This window comes from Eschrichtius robustus, chromosome 11 (assembly GCF_028021215.1).
Source record: "Eschrichtius robustus isolate mEscRob2 chromosome 11, mEscRob2.pri, whole genome shotgun sequence".
Taxonomy (NCBI): Eukaryota; Metazoa; Chordata; class Mammalia; order Artiodactyla; family Eschrichtiidae; genus Eschrichtius; species Eschrichtius robustus.
In genome coordinates, this window is record NC_090834.1 from 64,513,659 (window position 1) to 64,532,700 (window position 19,042).

General features: G+C 46.8%; 1 protein-coding gene across 1 annotated transcript; it reads right to left on the reverse strand.

The window, feature by feature from the left end:
- Nucleotides 1-456: 456 nt before the first annotated feature.
- CAVIN3 (caveolae associated protein 3) lies at nucleotides 457-2,231 on the reverse strand. The gene is made up of 2 exons (XM_068554792.1): nucleotides 1,641-2,231; nucleotides 457-1,082 (listed from the first exon to the last, which is right to left on the reverse strand). Exons 1-2 carry the CDS (start codon nucleotides 2,022-2,024, stop codon nucleotides 678-680), a joined length of 789 nt encoding a protein of 262 aa, XP_068410893.1. The 5' UTR covers nucleotides 2,025-2,231; the 3' UTR covers nucleotides 457-677.
- Between the last annotated feature and the right edge of the window lie 16,811 nt (nucleotides 2,232-19,042).

Here is a 19,042-nt window from a genome sequence, read left to right on the forward strand (position 1 = left end):
TTTGGAGTTTGGATTCCTTTTCAAATACAACTCAAGACAGTGGTCTAGGGGGTATGTGGCCCATAGGAGAGCCCCAGCAGTGGGAGTTAATGGAAGAATACCCAGAATGAGAAGAGGGCTAAGAACAGAATCTCGGAAAACCCAACTTTTAAGAGGTGGTAGAGGAAGAAGAGACTAAGGGGAAAACCACAAGTTGACATTTATTGAGCACCTACAGCAAGGGACTGTACTAGATGCTGGGAAAGAATTATGATTGTGTGTCCTGAGGAGGAAAGTGCTGAAGGAGCAAGTAGCCAGAAGGATATGTCTATGTGCCACTGGGGGAGAGCCCAGGATTCAGTGGAAACTGGAGAGATCACACAATGATCTGTTTGAAATGGAAGCCACACTCCAGGTTCCAACGTCTGTCTTATTCCTTGCATCGCCTTTCCCCCACCCCTTCACATGGAGTCCGGATTAGGTGCCATGACTTTTATTGACGGTGAGTGTAAGCAGGTGTGAGTGGCTGCTCTTTTAAAGGACACAGGGTGCTGGGCTTAAGAAGCCAGGAAGGGAGGGCCAGCGCTGGGCTGTGGATGCAGGATTCACTCCTTATTTGGGCCGGAACGCTGCATTCTGAGAGGAAGATTTATTTCGGGGCTAGGCATCGGCACGGGGGAGGCAGGCAGCACCGGCCATCAGGCCGCACTCTCTATTTGGAGCACAGCCGCTGCTGCTTCGGCAGCCCCAGGTCTCCCGGGATCTTCCTCGGTATCCTGCGGAGGTTCTGGCTCCTGCTTAGACTCCGACTCAGGCTGGGCTTCCGGCTGGCCCTCAGGGCTGCGGCCAGGCCCAAGGCGAGGAGGCTTAACAGGCGTGGGGGTTGGCGCTGCAGGCCCTTTCCGGCCCGAAAAGGCCCTTCGCAAGCTATGTACCAACCCGGCGCGCCGCAGCCGCAGCGCCCTGGACTCCACGGGCTCCTCCTCGTCTGAGCTCTCCCCACCTTCGCCCTCTGGCTGCTGTGGGCCAGGTTCGGCCTGGTCCGCCGGGCCTAAGGGCTCCGGCGCCTTCTGGAAGGCCTTGGCCGGGATTTCAGCCTCCTCCTGCAAGTGATGGACACAGCACTGGCCCTGGCAGCCCCCTATCCCGCACCAGCCTGAGCCTCCCTCCTCAATGACACCAGGGGAACCCACCCCACCCTTAGTCTCCGCAGCCCGGATGGGAAAGAAAAGGCAGGCGTGGGAAAGGAGGGCGTGGGTTGGAGGGAGGTGGGGAGAGCTAGGGCAGGGGAACTGTAGAAGTCTGTGGAACCCGGTTAGGGACATGAGACAGGATGGTAGCCGCAGGGGCAAGAACAGGAGGAGGGGGCGAACTGTCTCGGGATGCACTGCCACCACCGTTCTTTTCATCTGGGGATGGGCTGGGACTTGGAGCAACTGCTGTGGACGTGGCCTGGGCGGGCTTTGATTGGCTGGGTTCAGGGGTGTGAGGGAAGGCTGGGGCTCGGTGGTGGGAAGGGCGCGAGGCCCTGGAAGTGGGTTCCACGAGATGGGAGGAGGGTAGGGTCAGGTATGTGGGTGTGGTAGGCGGATGGGAGGGGGAGCCCCCAGGTGGTGGCCCTCAGGAAAGGCCCCGATCAGGGGACGCCTGAGGTCACTGACCTTGAAGAGCAGAACGTGGAGCTTCCCGCGCGCCACCAGCAGCCCGTGGTTGGCCTCCAGCCGCTGCACCTGGGCGGCTCGGCGCACGGCGCGCTCCTGGGCGGCATCGGCGTGCGAGCCCACGCGCTCCGCCTTGGCGAGCAGTTGCGCCAGCGCGTTGCTCGTGGTGTCGTGGCTGCGACTCAGCGCGCCCAGGCGGCTCTGGATGCGACGCACGGAGCCCGCCAGGCCGCCCTGCCTCTGAGCCAGGCCCCCCTGCCGCTCGCGCAGCGCCTCCAGCATGGTGGCCAGCTTCTCCAGCAGGGTCACCACCGTGACGGCGTGCACCGGGCCCCCAGCCGGCGCTCCGGGAACAGGCCCCGGATCCAGCGCGCTCTCCCCCATGCTCCCCGACTGCCCTGCCCTGGCTCTCCCTGAAGCCGCCGGCTGCGCTCTGGGCTGGGGCCGCCTTCCCCGGCTCCTCCCCAGCTCCGGCCGTGACTCAGGCAGGCGGGGTTGGCCTTCCCGGGCGGCGGGAGGGAAGGCGGGGGGACGGGATGTTGGTGGTGGGGTCCTTCGGAAGCGCTCCCCCTTTCTGCCGCCCCGCCCCGGAGGCCCGCGGGGAAGCAGGTTGGCCCGGGATCCGCCCCACCCAGCCCGGCAAACTCTCTCGCTCTGAGTGTGAGTTCCCTCCCCCACTCCAATTCCCTGGTGTGCCTCTTTCTGGAAAGTACTCTCCCCACTGCAGAGGGCGAGCCATGGAAAATTTTGCTGTTTGCATCGAGTGGGCAGAGAAACTATGTTAGCAAAGCAAAGGGGTAACCAAAGGGCCTCCTCAGCCTCCTGCCCTGGCCTCCCAAGCTTCAAAGGGTTGCGTTTGCGCCCCAGGCTGGGCGCTGTAGACAGGGAGGTTCTTGGATGTTCCGCTACAAACCTAAGACTGTTTAAGCCTGAGGCCTCGCTTTGGGACCCAGCAGGCCCCGCAATGTGGACAGAGGAGGGGCGGAGGGAGTGAGGAGGCATCCTCTGGTATTTTCCTAATAGTCATCACCAGGGTTTGGCCACAGGCCTCATTTCCTGCTTCTCTAGTTCCTACTGTTGTGTAGCATTACCCTGTTTTCTTTCTTCTAGTCCTTTCCCTCTCTTTCTTTAAGCCCATCAGAGCCTAGGTCCTGCACCCCAAGCTTGGAGAGCAGGCAGGACACCTCTTCCTGTGAAACCTTTAAAAGTGTTAGAGTAGGTTCTGGTATGTCTTTGTTCTCCTGGAGGCTAGTTGTGGCTCCCACCTGATGTTTTTTAAATTTTCTTTGGAAATAGGTGAGAATATCTACTGAGAGTGAAGAAGATTTAAAATTGCTGCCTGGAGGGGGAGAGAGTGAACATAGAGGATCCAGTTAATGATGTGGGTCATGGATTCATTATGTCATCAGTTTGGAAAACCCCACGCCTTGTCTCTAGCAGTACTTGGTAAACTGATGGTAGGCACAGAAATCCAAGCAATCCATTGATCATGATGACGTCTCTCCTTCTGCTTCTCCTCACCCAATCTCTGAGGGCCGCTTGATGACTATGGAAGAAACTGTCATTCAGGGGATAGTTACGTGGGCCTGAAAAGACCTGAGGTCCGATTTACAAAGAAGTACAGCAGAGGATGAGCAGTTATTGCCAGAAATCTGGTGATGCTAAGTTAATGACCAAATTCTACAAATACAAGTTCATGCAGCCTGACCCCCTCTGCCCCTTGGGAGCCTAATGGGAATCACCATCTCCTCCAGTGGATCTATATTTGCTCAGAGAGACCTATCAGGATGTGCCAGTTAAAATACTTTCAAACTAAGGGAACAGAGAACCCAATTTAAACAGTTCTTAAACACAGGAAATCCAATCCAAACATAATTGAAAAAGACCATGGTAGAGTGATGCTTAAGTGTGGGTCAGTCACAGCTCTCTCAGCTATGCCCTCTACAGGTGTCAGCTTCATTTCCAGACGGGGAACAGGGTGGTTACAGCAGTTCCAGGCCTCACATCTCTGCACAAGATCAAGAGAAAAGAGGGGACCATCTTAAAATTTAGAACATTTATTTCCCAGAGGCCCCCAAGAATTTTTCCAGTTGCCTTCCACTGAATTAAATGGCCATGCCAGAACCAAATTCTATGGCTCTGCGTTGGTGGGCTTAAGCATGAGTTCCTTAACCCATCACTGACAAGAGAGCTGATAATTACCTTTTGACAAAGTAGGCCCACTTCTAGAGCAGGGTAGGGTCAGCTTGCCTAGGTGCACATGGGTGGTTTGGGCGGAAAAGTGGTTATCTATGTATAAAATCTGAGTACTGCTAAGGATAGATAGTCAATCAAAAATATCTGCTACAGGAAGCCTATGAAAGAATCACTAGCCTTGAGGATTGGTACTAAAGAAGCCCAATGCACTTGGAAACAAGAACTATGTGGATAGATATTTTTCAAAGACCTGCTGAATTCCTCTCTGGATATGCAGAACAAGGATGACCTTAAAATTTAGCAACAAAGCCACTGATGATTCCACTGATCTTCCCAAAACTTCAACTATAAAAGCCATAGAAACTAGCAGATATTGGAAAATAGAAGCCCATGAGCTGCATAAAAATAACTGGGGGCAACCCAGAAGAATGCCCTGAGTCAAAAAAGCCCAGATTGATGGAAATTATAGTAGTATGACCTTGATCACAAAGTATCCAAGAAAAGGCCATATTACAGCTTCCAATAAGGATGGAAAGAAGAAAAGAGAGCAAAGATGCAGAATGATACCCTCTAAGGCAGTGCAACCTGATCTTGTTTAAAGATCTTATTTTCCCCATCAGGGATGTGACTGGGACCCACCCCCTCAAACTCCTTGGTATGGGTTTGAAAAATGGAAACCAATTGGTGTGGGTTTATCGTGTCACCCCAAAAATATATGTTCAAATCCTAACCTTTGATACCTGTGAATACGTTCTTATTTGGAAATAGGATCTTTGCAGATGTAATCAAGTTAGATGAGATCATGCTAGAGTAGGGTGGGCCCTTAATCCTATATGACTGGTGACCTTACAAGAAGAAGAGAATCACACAAGGAGAACACCATGTGACAATGGAGACAGAGAGTGGAATCATGCTGCCACAAGCCCAGGAAAGCCTGAAGTGTCCAGGAGCTGAAAGAGGTAAGGAAGGATCCTCCCCTAGAAGCTTTGAAGGGAGCGTGGCCCTACCAAATTCTTTAAAAAATTGAAACAAAGGTATTGCCCGCCCTGCTTCTCAAGGCTTCTTTTCATACATTGGCCTGTCCCCTTCCCAGAACATACATACTATGAGGCAGAGTTGTCTTTATTTTAAAAGAAATCACTACAGCTTTCATGAGGGCTGGACCTGCCTGGAATATATCTGCCTAACAAAGATTGACTTGACGGTGGCCCCCTGCCTCTGCCTGTATCTGCTCTGGTTACTTTAAGTGAAAAGAAACTCAAGGAAACCTCTGAAAGAGATGGATCAGGTTACGGTGCCTTAGATGATATCATTCAGCATCCTTATTTTCTTTCTTTCCTCAGTGGTCAGGTGCCCCACTGTATGATGTTGCAAAGGTGCCCTGAAACAAAAGTGACAGAGGCACTGCAGCTCTTAACCTCATACTTGAGGGGAAGAGGATGTTCAGTCAGGTCCGGGGACCAGCCATGAGGGATGCAGCAGATGGGGGCCTCCTGGAGTAGTAGTACTTAAGCCCATGACAGGTAGTGAAATGTGTGTGATATCTCCCACTGCAACAAAGAACATCAACTAATGGGAGTGTTTGGGCTTTAGTGTCCAAATTTGCTCCACCTTGGAATTCTTATACATTCCACATCTTGGGTTATCCAAAAGGCCACATACTTTGAATAGAGTTCAGAGGCGCCTCAGTGACTGATCCTGGCCAAGTTACAAGTCAGCTCCTACCCCTTGGGCCCTATAAGAAAGATGAGACTTGAGGTCTGTGTGTGATTTCTGCCTCTCCCACCAAGACGATTTGGGGAGAGGGAGAGAGACGGCAGGACCTAAAAGGAAAAATGTAACAGAAACATTTAGGCAATGCTTCCGGCATCTGAGAATTATACTGCTTTTGAAAGATAATTGCTGGCTTACTAGTAGATGCTAGTGGAGAGATTCACCAGAGGTTGCTGGATTGTTTTGTTCATTGTCTCGCATAGCAATGCAGCCTAACAGTCTTTGATTATGCAATGGAAAAAAATCTAAAAAAAAAATGAGAAATGGCTGTGTGAGTTAATTGTACAAGAAACACCCTTGACCCTGAGCCTCACTTTCAGCTGCCAAACAGGGACATCTTCCAAGGACTTAAGCTTTGAATTAAAAGTAGCAACATGCATAGTAGTTTGTATCTGGTAAGCAACAAGTAATTACTGTATAGCACAGGGAATTATACTCAATATCTTACAATAACCTATAATGGAAAATAATCTGAAAAATATATATATAACTGAATTGCTTTGCTGTACACCTGAAACTAACACAATGTTGTAAATCAACTATACTTCAATTAAAAAATAAAGTAACAACGTGCAGCACAAGCAGAGCCACCCATTCAACAGGTTACGAGCCTCAGTGGACAGGCATTACCTTCCACCCTTTGTCACAGACATCCTGCCTACGGAAAGGGTAAGGCCATTCCACACAATGAGGGAGCTCTGTGCCTCTGGCAGTGAAAAGGGCTATAAGTTTGGAGCAACAGGAAGTGAGAATCGGTTCAAACTCCAGAAATCAAAATAACCAAATGGATGGAAGATCCTGGAATTATACATTATGGCCAATAGGTTTGGGGATGGCTTTTATGACAAGAATCAGGCATATTATTCCCTCAAACCACTATTTTTTTTATTTATTTATTTATTTATTTATTTATTTATGGCTGTGTTGGGTCTTCGTTTCTGTGCGAGGGCTTTCTCCAGTTGCGGCAAGTGGGGGCCACTCTTCATCGCGGTGCACGGGCCTCTCACTATCGCGGCCTCTCGTTGCGGAGCACAGGCTCCAGACGCGCAGGCTCAGTAGTTGTGGCTCACGGGCCTAGTTGCTCCGCGGCATGTGGGATCTTCCCAGACCAGAGCGCGAACCCGTGTCCCCTGCATTGGCAGGCAGATTCTCAACCACTGCGCCACCAGGGAAGCCCAAACCACTATTTTTTGTATCTCATATTTTAGAAGGTTGAGTAGTGTCCCGAAAAAGATATGTCCAAGTCCTAACACCAGTACCTATGAACGTGACCTTATTTAGAAATAGGGTCTTTGCAGATATGATTAAGGATATTGAAATGAGATCATCCTAGGTTTGGGGTGGGCCCTAAATCCAGTGGCTAGAGCCCTTATAAGAAGAGGAGAAAACAGAGACACAGAAAAGAAGGCCATGTGAAGATCGAGACAGAAATTGGAGGGCAACCCCAAACCTAGGAACACCAAAGATCGCCAGCAGCCACCAGAAGGTAGGAGAGAGGCATGGAATGGATTCTCCCTCCTGAACCTCCTGAGGGTGCGTGACCCTACCAACATTGATTTTGTACTTTTGCCCTCCAGAACTGTGAGGGAGTATATTTCTGTTGTTTTAAGCCACTAAATTTGTGGCAATTTGTTACAGCAGCCCTAGGAAATTATTACACATATGAACACCCACCAGAAGGATTAGGGACACAAAAAGCAGTTTTAACAACCAAGTAAATCAGCCAATATGCCATGAATGGAATCAGAGCATCCTGCACCTGAGATGAAGCTGAGGAACCCAGAACTTTGGAATCTGTCATTGCTGCTGGAGCCAGTTGTCAGGGTGTGGGATTTGAGCTCCTCCTGCAAAAATGTCCTGGGACATTCAAAAGGCAAAAAGCCTGGAAGTGACTGAATAGACTCTATTGAACCTCTTTCTGTAATCTGAGGAATTCAGTGGGCCCTGACACAGGGAGGCCTGGCCTGGATTTGAGCTTGCATTCCTTGGCAAATCACTCAGAAACCACCATCAAAGCCCCCGCAGGCCTCTATCTTGAGCTAATATGGCATTCCTCTGACGCCGGAAGTTATTTTACCACCCACATAATAAGGGACAGGGCAGATCATTAGGGACTGGTGTGCCCTACCTCTCATAGGCAGGCTCGTGGAGTGAGAGGTAGAATGAGGCATTGAAGACGGGTTTGACCAAGATGCTGTGGGCAGCAAATCCGGACTGGTGGTGACTTACAGAAAATTGTATACAGCTGGAGTCCTGCAGCTATTTTCATCTTCGTACAAGCATTCCCCTGTGTCTCTGGGGCTGGGTCCAAAGTAGGAGAAGTCATTAGGAGCCACCCAGTATCTACCACAGCTAGGAAATAATTTGACTCATAAAATTTAGCATTGCATTAGTTGAATGGTGTTTACTTATGAGATTTTGTTTGAAGAATAACTATCATTTGTATGGTGTCGAAAGGAGAGAGAGTTAGGAATTCCCTGGCAGTCCAGGGGCCCGGGGTTCGATCCCTGGTCGGGGAATTAAGATCCTGCAAACCAAAAAAAAAAAAAAAGAGATAGCTGCTAATCAATTCAACTACAGAAGTGGAAGAAGCGAGCCTACCCTGGGCAAAGAATAGCATTGGTTCATCCATCTCATTCCACTTGAAGGCAAATGGCATGGTTTAGGAATGTTGCACAACACAAAGTACCCTATTGAATATTTTTTATCTTATTTGGATTCAGTGGATCTTAGAAGAGAAGGCTCTCAGAACCAGACCATATGTATAATAATCCATTCACTAAGCCAGGCTGGTATGACAACTGAGAGGCTTTGAAAAGGAAAAAAAAAAAAATGTTTTAATAGGTCTGCAAGCTTACCCATTTAATCCGAGAGGTAGTACGATCCCTGAGACTGGTAGAATGGTCCTTGAGGCTGGTACCCCAGCTTTTTGGTATCAAATCCCATCAAGTTAAGTGTGATGGTATCATGGTAACCCACTGAGTCCTCTGGAGGTAATATACGATGCAAAATCAATCTACTACCAGCTATTCAACTTGCTGTTTGACAGAGCTGCAGCTTAACCATGACACCTCCTTCTTGTGGGGAGCTGGATGGAGGAAATATTAATTCACATAGGCAGAGTATACGGTTTAGGTATCTTTTTCTTTCACCAAGTTGTGTCTAAGCCACACACTGGGCCAGAGAGCAATGAGCAAGGCACTGCTGCCCCATAAGAACGAGAGGATTGCTTCAGGACCTGCACCAGGGGAAGGAGACCAGGAAGGAGGAAGAAGAGTTGATCTTGGAATCATGTCCCCTACAAAGTAGATTCGGTCAAAGTCAGTTTGCTTAGGAAGCTAATGTAGGAGAGGGGACTATAGGAGGGGGCCAGAGCCATTCTATTGATGCAGGCCAAAGATTTATGTCAAAAAAAAAAAAAAAGAAGAAGAAAGAATAAGAAAGAAAGAGAATAAAGGTAAATACCTACATATTTATACTTCCACCACTGGAAAATGTGTACAAGATATTAAAGAGACCATATCTCACATGGTTCCAAGTAGAATGGGAACATTTATGAGAACAGAAAGTGTAATTTGCAGATGCCTGCTGTACTTATGAAGGTTGTAAAATTACAATGTGAATTCTCAAAGGAAGAATGGAAACTGTTCTTCACACTTAAGTTAGGAAGTGCAGCATCCTCAGGAAATCAGATTAGAGCATCACCTGAGAAAGCCTGGTACAAGCAGTGTGACCGAAAACCCGATTTCCTAAATTTGTCTAAGGATGTCTCTAGCCCTGCACTGTACAGCATGATAGCCACTAGCCACATGTGACTGTTTAAATTTTAAGTTTAATTAATTAAAATTAAATAAAATTAAAAATTCAGCCCTCGGTCACACAACCCACATTTCAAGAGCTTAACAGCCACTATTAGCAAGTGGCTACCACATTGGACTCCATGCCTCTAAGTTAATATTAGCCCATGGGGTGAGCGTGCCCCTAAATGTTACCAATAACAATCCCACAGGTTTATCTGAGAGATGAGACAAAGAAATCTCCCATTTCTCCTGAAAGGCACATCTTGAACGAGAAATTATCAGTATGAATGAAATTACAGAGCAATTCATGGAGAATTGATTTCTTCCAATAGCACTGGGACCATTTAAAATTGGTAGATAAGGCTACAGGAGAGTAGTTTCTGAAATGGTCCCATGCTTCAGGACCTGGACCAGCACTCTCAAAAATATATACCTTCCAACATGGTTTACCTTGATTATGGGAATTATGGTTATTGATTTTATCCTTTGGGGGGAAGAATTGCAACAATTGTGTCTGCCAAAGTAACAAGAGTCCCTTCTGTCTGTGTGGTGAAAATGACCAGGATGTTCACTGTAAACCTGCCTCACCCTGGAAAGAGGATGTATAGACTGTGAGAAAGATGAAGATGTTTACTTTGTAACATGCAATTTTGAATAAAAAAGTAAACATAACCTTGCACTTACCTTCAACATATACCTTAGTTCTTAGCTTTAATAACAAGTGTCCCATACAGAAGAGCCTAGAAACATGAAAGGGCCCAATACAAATTTGTTGATTGAAAAAAAAGAAAGTTTACTTTGCTAAGCAAAGTAGAACACCAGTAAGAAGTGGATCACGTTTGCAATGATAACCTTAGGAGTAAACACGTTAGTAAGAGTTAAGACTCTGCTTCTGAGGTAGCAACCTGGGGAGAGAGAGACCAGTGAGAATCAAGGGCGGCAGTGGGGGAAACATGGTAAGTGTACTGAGCCTGGTCACAGGCCGGGGCTACAGTGCTTGGAGCGCTGAACCCTGCTGGGCTTGTTTAATTGATGCTCCTTGGCTTTCCGTGAAGCCAGCACAACAGGTCCAACAGAAGTCACCATCACATTCACTGCCAGACGTACCCACCCTTAAGGAGTCTTCAGACTTTGGGGATATCCTGGCAACAAAGGTTGAGAAATGACAGGAACGAATGCGCAGCTTTGCTTTGTGACTATTTCATCTTCTGTAGATAACCCAACGTTAAGTTTCCTCACAGGCCTTGATTTGTTTTATCTATACAAGTGAGTAAGGGGAGGCAAAAATAAGCTTTTTCTATGGCTGAACTATTTAAGCCTGCCTGTGATCTTAGGCTAGATCTAGGACTTAAGCCTCTATAAGATGCCCCAAGAGGCTGAAGCCGTAGTGTCTTGGTTGAAACTGAAAGCAATTGCTTTAGGGAAAGTCTGTGGCAGCTTACCTACATAGTGCACAAACCTTGCTGGACCTGGATCTTGGGGAAGGGATGTGCAGAAAGACCTCTTGACTCTCTCACGTGGGCTGTCTCTTAGAAAGTAGCCCCTGCTACCTAGTCCTTGTGTTCTCCAAGTCAGGGACTCCTCCCATCCTTTTTGTCAATCTGGGACCATTAGAATGAGAGGCGAAAATAAACAGAGAAGATTTTAAATGGCAAATATTACGAGAAAGAGGAAGAGAGAGAGGCAGGGAGGGAGAGAGGGAGAGAGAAGTAAGTTAAGACTAGAGGTAAAATCGCAGAAAACAGACTGCGTTAAACATGCAAAATAAAATAAAATTAAGCTAAATTTAAACTCAAATAAAAATCCGATGCCAAATGGATAAGAAACTGACAGTTGAGTTTAAGAAGTAAAGCTGCTCTTTATTTTTTCTGTCCTCTGTAATGCATGTCGTGTTGCCCATGCTTTTAACCAATACCTACCCTGGTCAGGATTTACCTGGTGAGCTGACCCAAACTTTCATAGCAGAGGAGTCTGAACCCATGGTGAATTAGCCTAGAATTGTGCCAATGTGTTCATTAACTTTACCACCAGACATGGCAGAATAAGGAGTCTTGCCAGGGGTTCCTCACATTCTACCCATATTTCTCCAGGCCTCGGTTATAGTGGATCCTACTCAGGCATCCCTTTTTTGCAACAAACAGAAGCCCCCTCAAGCTGGCTAGGCCTCACCAAACTGCTTTCCCAGGATGAGAAAATCTTCACCACTCAGCATCATACAGCAATACTGGAAACAGCATCCACATTCGTCTAAGGCTCTATTGCTTGCAAACCTACCTGCCAGCATCCATTTCTCTTCTAGACAAGGATCAGTTGGTGACACGGAACAGAAAGTATCTCGGTTAACTTAAGTGAAGGTGGGTTTGTTGTAAAAGAATTGGCAGCTACCCCAGCCCCCAAAGCAGACTGTTGAAATAATTTATTGTCTGGAGCCCTTCCTGAATTAACAAAAAGGAGGAGCCATTAAAGGATAATATAGCTTATTTATTATTTCAATAGCTTCTCAGGCGAAGCAGGAAAGAAACCAGACCTCTTTTGTGCACAATAATGGGGCCCACTAACTCTGGGAAAAAGGCGAGATGCCCTTCTAATTGAGGAAATATATCCTTTTTCAATATGGGTTTAGATTGTACTCTCTAAAAATTAATGTCTGTTCCTGGGAGCAGTGGATGAGCTTGTATAACAACTCTATTAATCAAATGAACTGATGTGATTCCCACTCACATGTGTAAGAATATTGAAAAGGAAATCTGGCCAGGAAGAGCTAAACCCACAACTAACACAGACCCGGGGGCTCTTCATCTTCCTCTCCCACTCCCACCTCCACCCTATACACACAATTCTGCAAGACTTGGGTGACAATAGGCGTCATTTTGAACTGCCTAAAGTTCTGGGGACCTGCCTCCAACTGGCATACTCAGATTTGGGACGTTGGGGTAGGATAAGAGTGGTGAATTTGGAGACAGAGAGATCCAAGTGAGACAGGCTGGGACCTGGGACCTGGGACCCTTTGCTGCAGTGCTTGCACCTGGACAAACGTCTCCTCCAACAACAAAATACAAAGAATCATAAGGGACTAAAAATAACTGCATGCATGTGCAGTTGGGGCAAATTATGAATAAGGAAATACAAAAAGGCCAAAACCCAACTGCCACATCTGAAGTGCTGGGAGCAGAAGCAGGGCACTGCCCATGATCCCTGCACACAGCACCACCAAGGGTGGGCAGACCACCTAAGCCAACCCTGAGGCCCAACCTACCGATCCACCCCTACCCTCACCCCATGCAAGGAACCAGCCCCCACTCAGGGAGTGAGCAAGGGCACCTGTTATTTGTTTTCACTCCTTCGTGCTGCAGCACGAGCCCAATAATGCCTTGCTTGTGTTCCTTGTCTGGCCTCTTATCAATTTCTATTGATTAAAGAATCCAAGGACCCAAGCTGGTAACACAAGAAGTGAGATCCCTTCCTGTGATAGGTGTGGAAGCTGGTGGTTTCAAATGGAGAAAATGTTAAAAGGAGGCCCATGGAGAAGGGAATTTTGTGCATCTAAAAGCCAGGGAACAGGACTGCCCTGGCAGTCCAGTGATTAAGATTCCATACTTCCACTGTAGGGGACATGGGTTCAAACCCTGGTTGGGGACCCTGCATGCCATGCGGTGCCACCAAAAAAATTAAAAAATAAAAACTAAAAGCCAGGGAGTCTGTGAAGGACCTGGATTTGTATGTACCATCCCTCCCTTTGAGAAGTAAATAGAAGGTCTACATTAGGAGTGTTTTATCCTTCCCTCTTTGACATTGACTCTCCCTTCTGAAATTGCTTCAACTCTTCAGTGAAGAAACCTGCATATACACTTAGGCTGCTGGTAACTTTGGAGAGACTAGAGGGGGAGAAAGATCTGCCCAGCCATCTTCTTTGATTTATGGGAGGGAGACATCAAATGGGGCATAACGCGGAGCTCCCAGCAGCGACAGGCCAAACTGAGAGCAGGGAGCAAATACCCTTGATGACAGGATAGCACTGCAGAGGTGACAAATTCGAGGGGCCATAAGACTGAAGCTTTGGGGTCTTTGTATAGATCAGAGGATGCTGCCCTCTAAAAGACGAAGTGAGGGAGGCTGGGCATTCAAAGTGACCGAATATCGTCTAGTTACAATGAGTTCTAAACTCCTGTTTCAAGTCCAAAGTTCTACACACTCTAATACACTCCTACCACACTCACTCTCCCAGGGTCCCACACTCCCTCTGGCTGGCTCGATTCTTTCACTTGAATCTGGGTGTCAAGCAGAGCCCCTTCATCAGCTTTCACTAAGAAAACTGAAAATTTCTTATTTCAAGAGATAGGAGCTCTGAAGTTTTGGAGGGTCAGTCCTGGGAAGTGTCACATCAGTGTCATAGACTGTGCCTCCTACACTTCTCCTCTCGTTCTTCCCTCCCTCTCGAAAGTGACCAACAAAGGCTTTTCCTGTTCCCTGCAGATGTGTTGCCCATACTCAGACCCCTTGGTTTCTCAGCTTCTACCTCAAATGAGCCTGATATGAAAGTTCTTCCAAAAAAATTACAGTGCTCTCTCTTCAGCAAGTCTGGTGAGTATAACTCCCTCCATCTCATAAACGTAGGATCAAGTGACCATCTCACAGCATCTAAGGACAAGAAAAGCCTGGAGGACTAGAACAAGGGAGTCAGGGGGCCAGGTTTCTCCCTCTCATTCTCAAAGGCCTCCTGATCTCTCAGCTCCACTCCTCTCCACATGCCTCCTCCACGCTGCTTCCCCTGAAGCTCACTCTCTGTGCCTTCTTATCAGCAATGCACAGGGAGAGAAAGTAGCCATCTCAACCCAGCTCAAGTGCCTTCTGTCAAATATTAGTCATTGTGTCTTAGTTGAATGTCCTGAGAGATAAAGAGAATGAGCATCTAACTGGTAGCCTTGGGTCAGATACAACCAGCTGTTGCCCAGCAATTCGGGAATGAGATGAACATGGTACACAGGGCCAGCTCTTACAGGATCTGTGGGCTAGGCAGGCACAGAAGCTTGTCTAATAGAAGTAGCTAGACTATGTATCCTTGATGGTTGTTGTAGAGTTTAGGGACACCAATAAATAATACCCCTCCATTCCCTTCCAAAGTTCTGAATCAGTTGAGAAATAATTCAAAAGAATAAGGCAAATGAGAGATCAAAAAAACAACCGTGCTACTGATGAAGTTGATATTGGCAAGGGTGGCCGCATCATTTAGTAAACGGGCTTCTTGATCCCGACCCCCAGGATTAGGGAAACTAACCCACCCACTCTGGGCAAGAAAACTATAGCTCTCCCCCTTCCCCACCCCATCCCCTAGCCCATTCAGGATGGACCCCTTTCAATTTTACTTCATGGAAGAGGAAAGCAGAGTGTGTGTATCCTGGGGAACCTGGCTAAAGAGAGTCAGAGTGTTGAGCATGCCCGACTCATTTGTCCCAAATTTACCAGAGAAGTGACCCCTTTGCCCCAGAGGGGTCGAATCAAAAATCAAATCTGAATCTGATCAAGTCTCCAGATATAATTACCAATTCACCAGCAATATGTGAGACAGAGAAACATCTTCAATGATAACATAGCAATTCATGCGTACTGTGGGACATTCTACAGGACAAATAACCCAGGTTCCTCAACCAGTAAGTTTCAAAGAAAAAAAAGAATGATAGAAGGGAAATATATAGATTAAAAAACATCTAAGAAACCTATGAACTAATATTAATGATTACGTCTTATTTGGATTCTGATTCCAAAAACAGACCAAAAACAGGTCTCCTATCTAAGACCCAACGCAGCCAAATAATAAAACTAAAAAAAAAAAAAAAAAAAAAAAAAACCAACTCTGTGCAAAAACAAAACCCTCCACATGGCTCAGTGTAAGCTTCCACAAACCACTGCAGCCACAAGCACATGCTTACTAAAGTCCAGACCTAAAGCTACAGACCCCAGCCTCACCAAAAGCCTCTTCACATGTTAGTTGGGTCCCCAAATTCTACCCCCTGTTTATTTCTTAAGGCTCCTGGTCCAGTGAATCAGATGTTGATGTTCTGTGGATCCTCAATAAATAGGTCCCTCTTTTCCTCTCCTGAGTTCAAAACCAATTAAAAAGTAGAAGTCAATATATTACTTTTATTACTGTGATAAAGTTAATATTGGAGAAGGTGGCTCGTATCATTGGATAAATGAGCTTTCCAATAGTGAACCCCAGAAATAGAGTCTTACCCAGTCATAGATCATGCTAGAAAACGGAGGTCTCCCTGTTGGGGCAAGTCCATTTAAAACATCCTACAGTATGCATGCTTCTGTGGTCGGCCTGCCTCCCAAAAAGAGAAATGGAGGTGCTGAACTAATATGCTCAGTTTGTTCTTCTCAAATTTGTCATTCCACTAAGTTATTAACTCCTCTTCTGGGGAGAGAGGCCAAGAGTATTACTCTGGAGAAGCTCCTGCCATATAAATAAACTGTAGAGAGTGGGGGGAAAGCACTTTTCTTCAATAGCAGTCACGATTAATCATCCTAAATGACACCAGGACACCTTTTTGTCTTCCTTCTGCTGTGTGTTATGAGAAATGTGAAACGACCATTTTCCAATCTAGTGAAAATGGCCTTGACTTGGATAGTGAAAGAATCTTGGTGTCAGGAAGCCAACATTTGGGGAATGATTATTAAAGTATAATGATGAGTAATGACATTCCCATCTTCCAGGCAGTGGGAAGGATGGCTTTTCCTTCCTCCTGCCCACTTCTGCCTGATGGCTGCGTCCTGTGCAGAGCTTTCTGCAAATCAGCCTTGAGTCTTCTCATCCTCTGCCAACAGGTCCTGGGTGGGACTTGAGGGAGGGTGGCATGAATTTTATTCATTTTAATGACTGCATAATATTCCATTATAAGGACTATTCCATCACATTTTCTTGAACCAATCCTCCATTCCTGGTACTTTTGTTTTTACAAAAAAGCTATGATGAATATCCTTAGGTAGGGCCCTCCTGTCAAGGAGCTTGTAGTCCAGTGGAAGAGACTGATATTAAGTCACTAATTATGCAAATAATTAATTATAATTGTGATAAATGCTATGAAACAAAAGTACTAGATGCTGTGACGATACATTATATGAAGGCCTTAGCTCCTGGGGTTGAGGGTGAGTCACAAAGTGCCGCCCTAAGGAAGTGACATTTAGGCTGAGACTTGAAGGATGAGTAGGAGTTGGTCAGATAGTACATGTGGTAGGTGCAGTGCATGTGAAGGTCTCCGGGTGGGGTGTACAGCAGCAGCGCGCCACATATACAAGTGCATACGGGCAAGAAAGGGATGCCCTTTAGGGAGCTGCCAGCAGCCCTGTCTCCCTCATCTTTAGAAAGGGCTGGAGAAAAACTGAGGGCGGCAGAGACTAGATGGCCGAGAACTTTGGGCACAGCTGTGAAATGCTTGGGCTTTGTTTTATCTTATACATATTAGAGAGCCATTGGAAGGTTTTAAGGAAGGATTTTCTGAAGCTCAATCTGGTGGCTGTGTGGAGGGTGACCTGTGGGGGATAAGGCTGAAGATAGGAAAACCAGGTGGGGAACAGAACTAGCTGTGTGGCCTTTGACATGTCACGTAGCCTCCCTGAGCTCCAGTTTCTTCAGCTGGAAATGGGGGTAATAATTCTGACCTTATAGAATTCTGTTATGATTAGTGATAATCATAAATGTTAAATATAAAATGTTAAAAATGATAAATGTTAAATTCTTAGTAAATGTCAACATTTATTGTTTCCCTAAATTCTTTATTCTCTTTATCTTTCACATCTACTTTGGCACAAAATCCTATTCATCTTCCCTCCTAAAATACCCCTCAAGTCTGTTTTCTTCTCCCTATATCCCTTCTTAACTTAACCCTCATCAATTCTAATTTGGTTGCCAAACTGGGTTCCTGCATACAGTCTGTTCCTCCTCTAATCCACCCCATACCTTGGCTACCAGAGTAATTAAACAGAAACCTGAATATGTCACCTGCCTACTTGAAAACCCTCCTGATTCTTCATCCATTAAAGGACCATGAACAAATCCCTAAATATGGGTTACAAGGTTCCTAATGATCTTACCCATATGTACCTGTCATTCCTACTCCTCACCGTCCTGCCAGCCCACTCCCACCCTGTTCCCTATACCCTAGACACCTGGGGCTGCACAAAGGTCCCTCAACACCCGGCCTCTTTCACTCACCCATATCTTTACTCATACCTTTGCTTCCACCCCAGACACCTTCCCTCATTTGTGCCACACAAACAAAATCCCAGCCCCTATTTTGAGACTCTGCTCAATGCCACCTCTTTCTTCCCCGTGTTCTATATTCATTCCTTCCCTGGACTCCCACAGCATTGTCTACATCCCTATGTTACAGTCTTTATCACATTTAAATTAATTTAATATGTTTATATTAATTTTTCGCCTCCAAGACTATGGACTTCTCAACAACAGTGACCTTGTTTAATCACCCTTGTACCCTCAGTGCCTAGCACAAATTCTTTATGTATTGGACCTACACTTGCTGAGCAAATGAACACTAAAAAGTCACTCTGCATTTGGAACTAGTTGGTCTGGTGCTAACAGGACTCAGCCTCTAGGTGGCCTGTGTTTAGGGGCTCTCCCTTGTCCATCAAAGCCTAGTTCCTCCCTTCCTCCAGGGAGTCTGGGGAGGGGGGAGGGGCAACTAATTTCTTCTATCTCCCACGTGTCACCTGCTTGCACCTGGGCCCCACCTTGGGTTCCAAGCCAGCAGCCCCCTCTTCGTGTGAAGCTGCAGTGCCATCTACTGGTGACTGGAAGATCTGCAGGTCAGGCTGAAGGAGGAAGGAGAAGGAATTAAAGGCCACTGCGCTTTAATCTGGCTGTGGAATCTCAGCTATTGCACCCCACACTGGGCAGTTTTTCCCACCTATGTGAGCCCATACTTTTTTTTTCTTTTTTCTAAATTTTATTTATTTATCTTTGGCTGCGTTGGGTCTTCGTTGCTGCACGCAGGCTTTCTCTAGTTGCTGCGAGCGGAGGCTACTCTTCGTTGAGGTGCATGGGCTTCTCATTGTGGTGGCTTCTCTTGTTGCGGAGCACGGGCTCTAGGCGCGCGGGCTCCAGTAGTTGTGGCTCGCAGGCTCACTAGTTGTGGTGCACGGGCTTAGTTGCTCCGCGGTATGTGGGATCTTCCCGGACCAGGGCTCGAACCCGTGTCCCCTGCATTGGCAGGCGGATTCTTAACCACTGCGCCACCAGGGAAGTCCGTGAGCCCAGACTTGATAGAGGGAGCCTCTTATTTATATTTTCCATTGACCAAAAACCCTCAGACATGTCTTGGTGGTCAGCCCTTTCTTCAAACCTCAAAGCTGGGAACTCCACACTCAGTGACCTTAACTCTGGAATCCAAACACCCTCCTTGGTCTTCTCAAGGAGTAGAGCTTTTCACTTGGGAACCGTTGACCACACTCAAGAATTTGCGACCAGAGCCTCTTCTTCAGGCTTTGGTGACCAGATGCCTCCCCCAAACCCCTCAGTAAACAGGGCCACTGACTCAGATGCTTCAGTGATGGGGACCTTTCCTCAGGTCCTCAGTGACCAGGATCCTCACAGAGATACCTCGGTTATCGGAGATC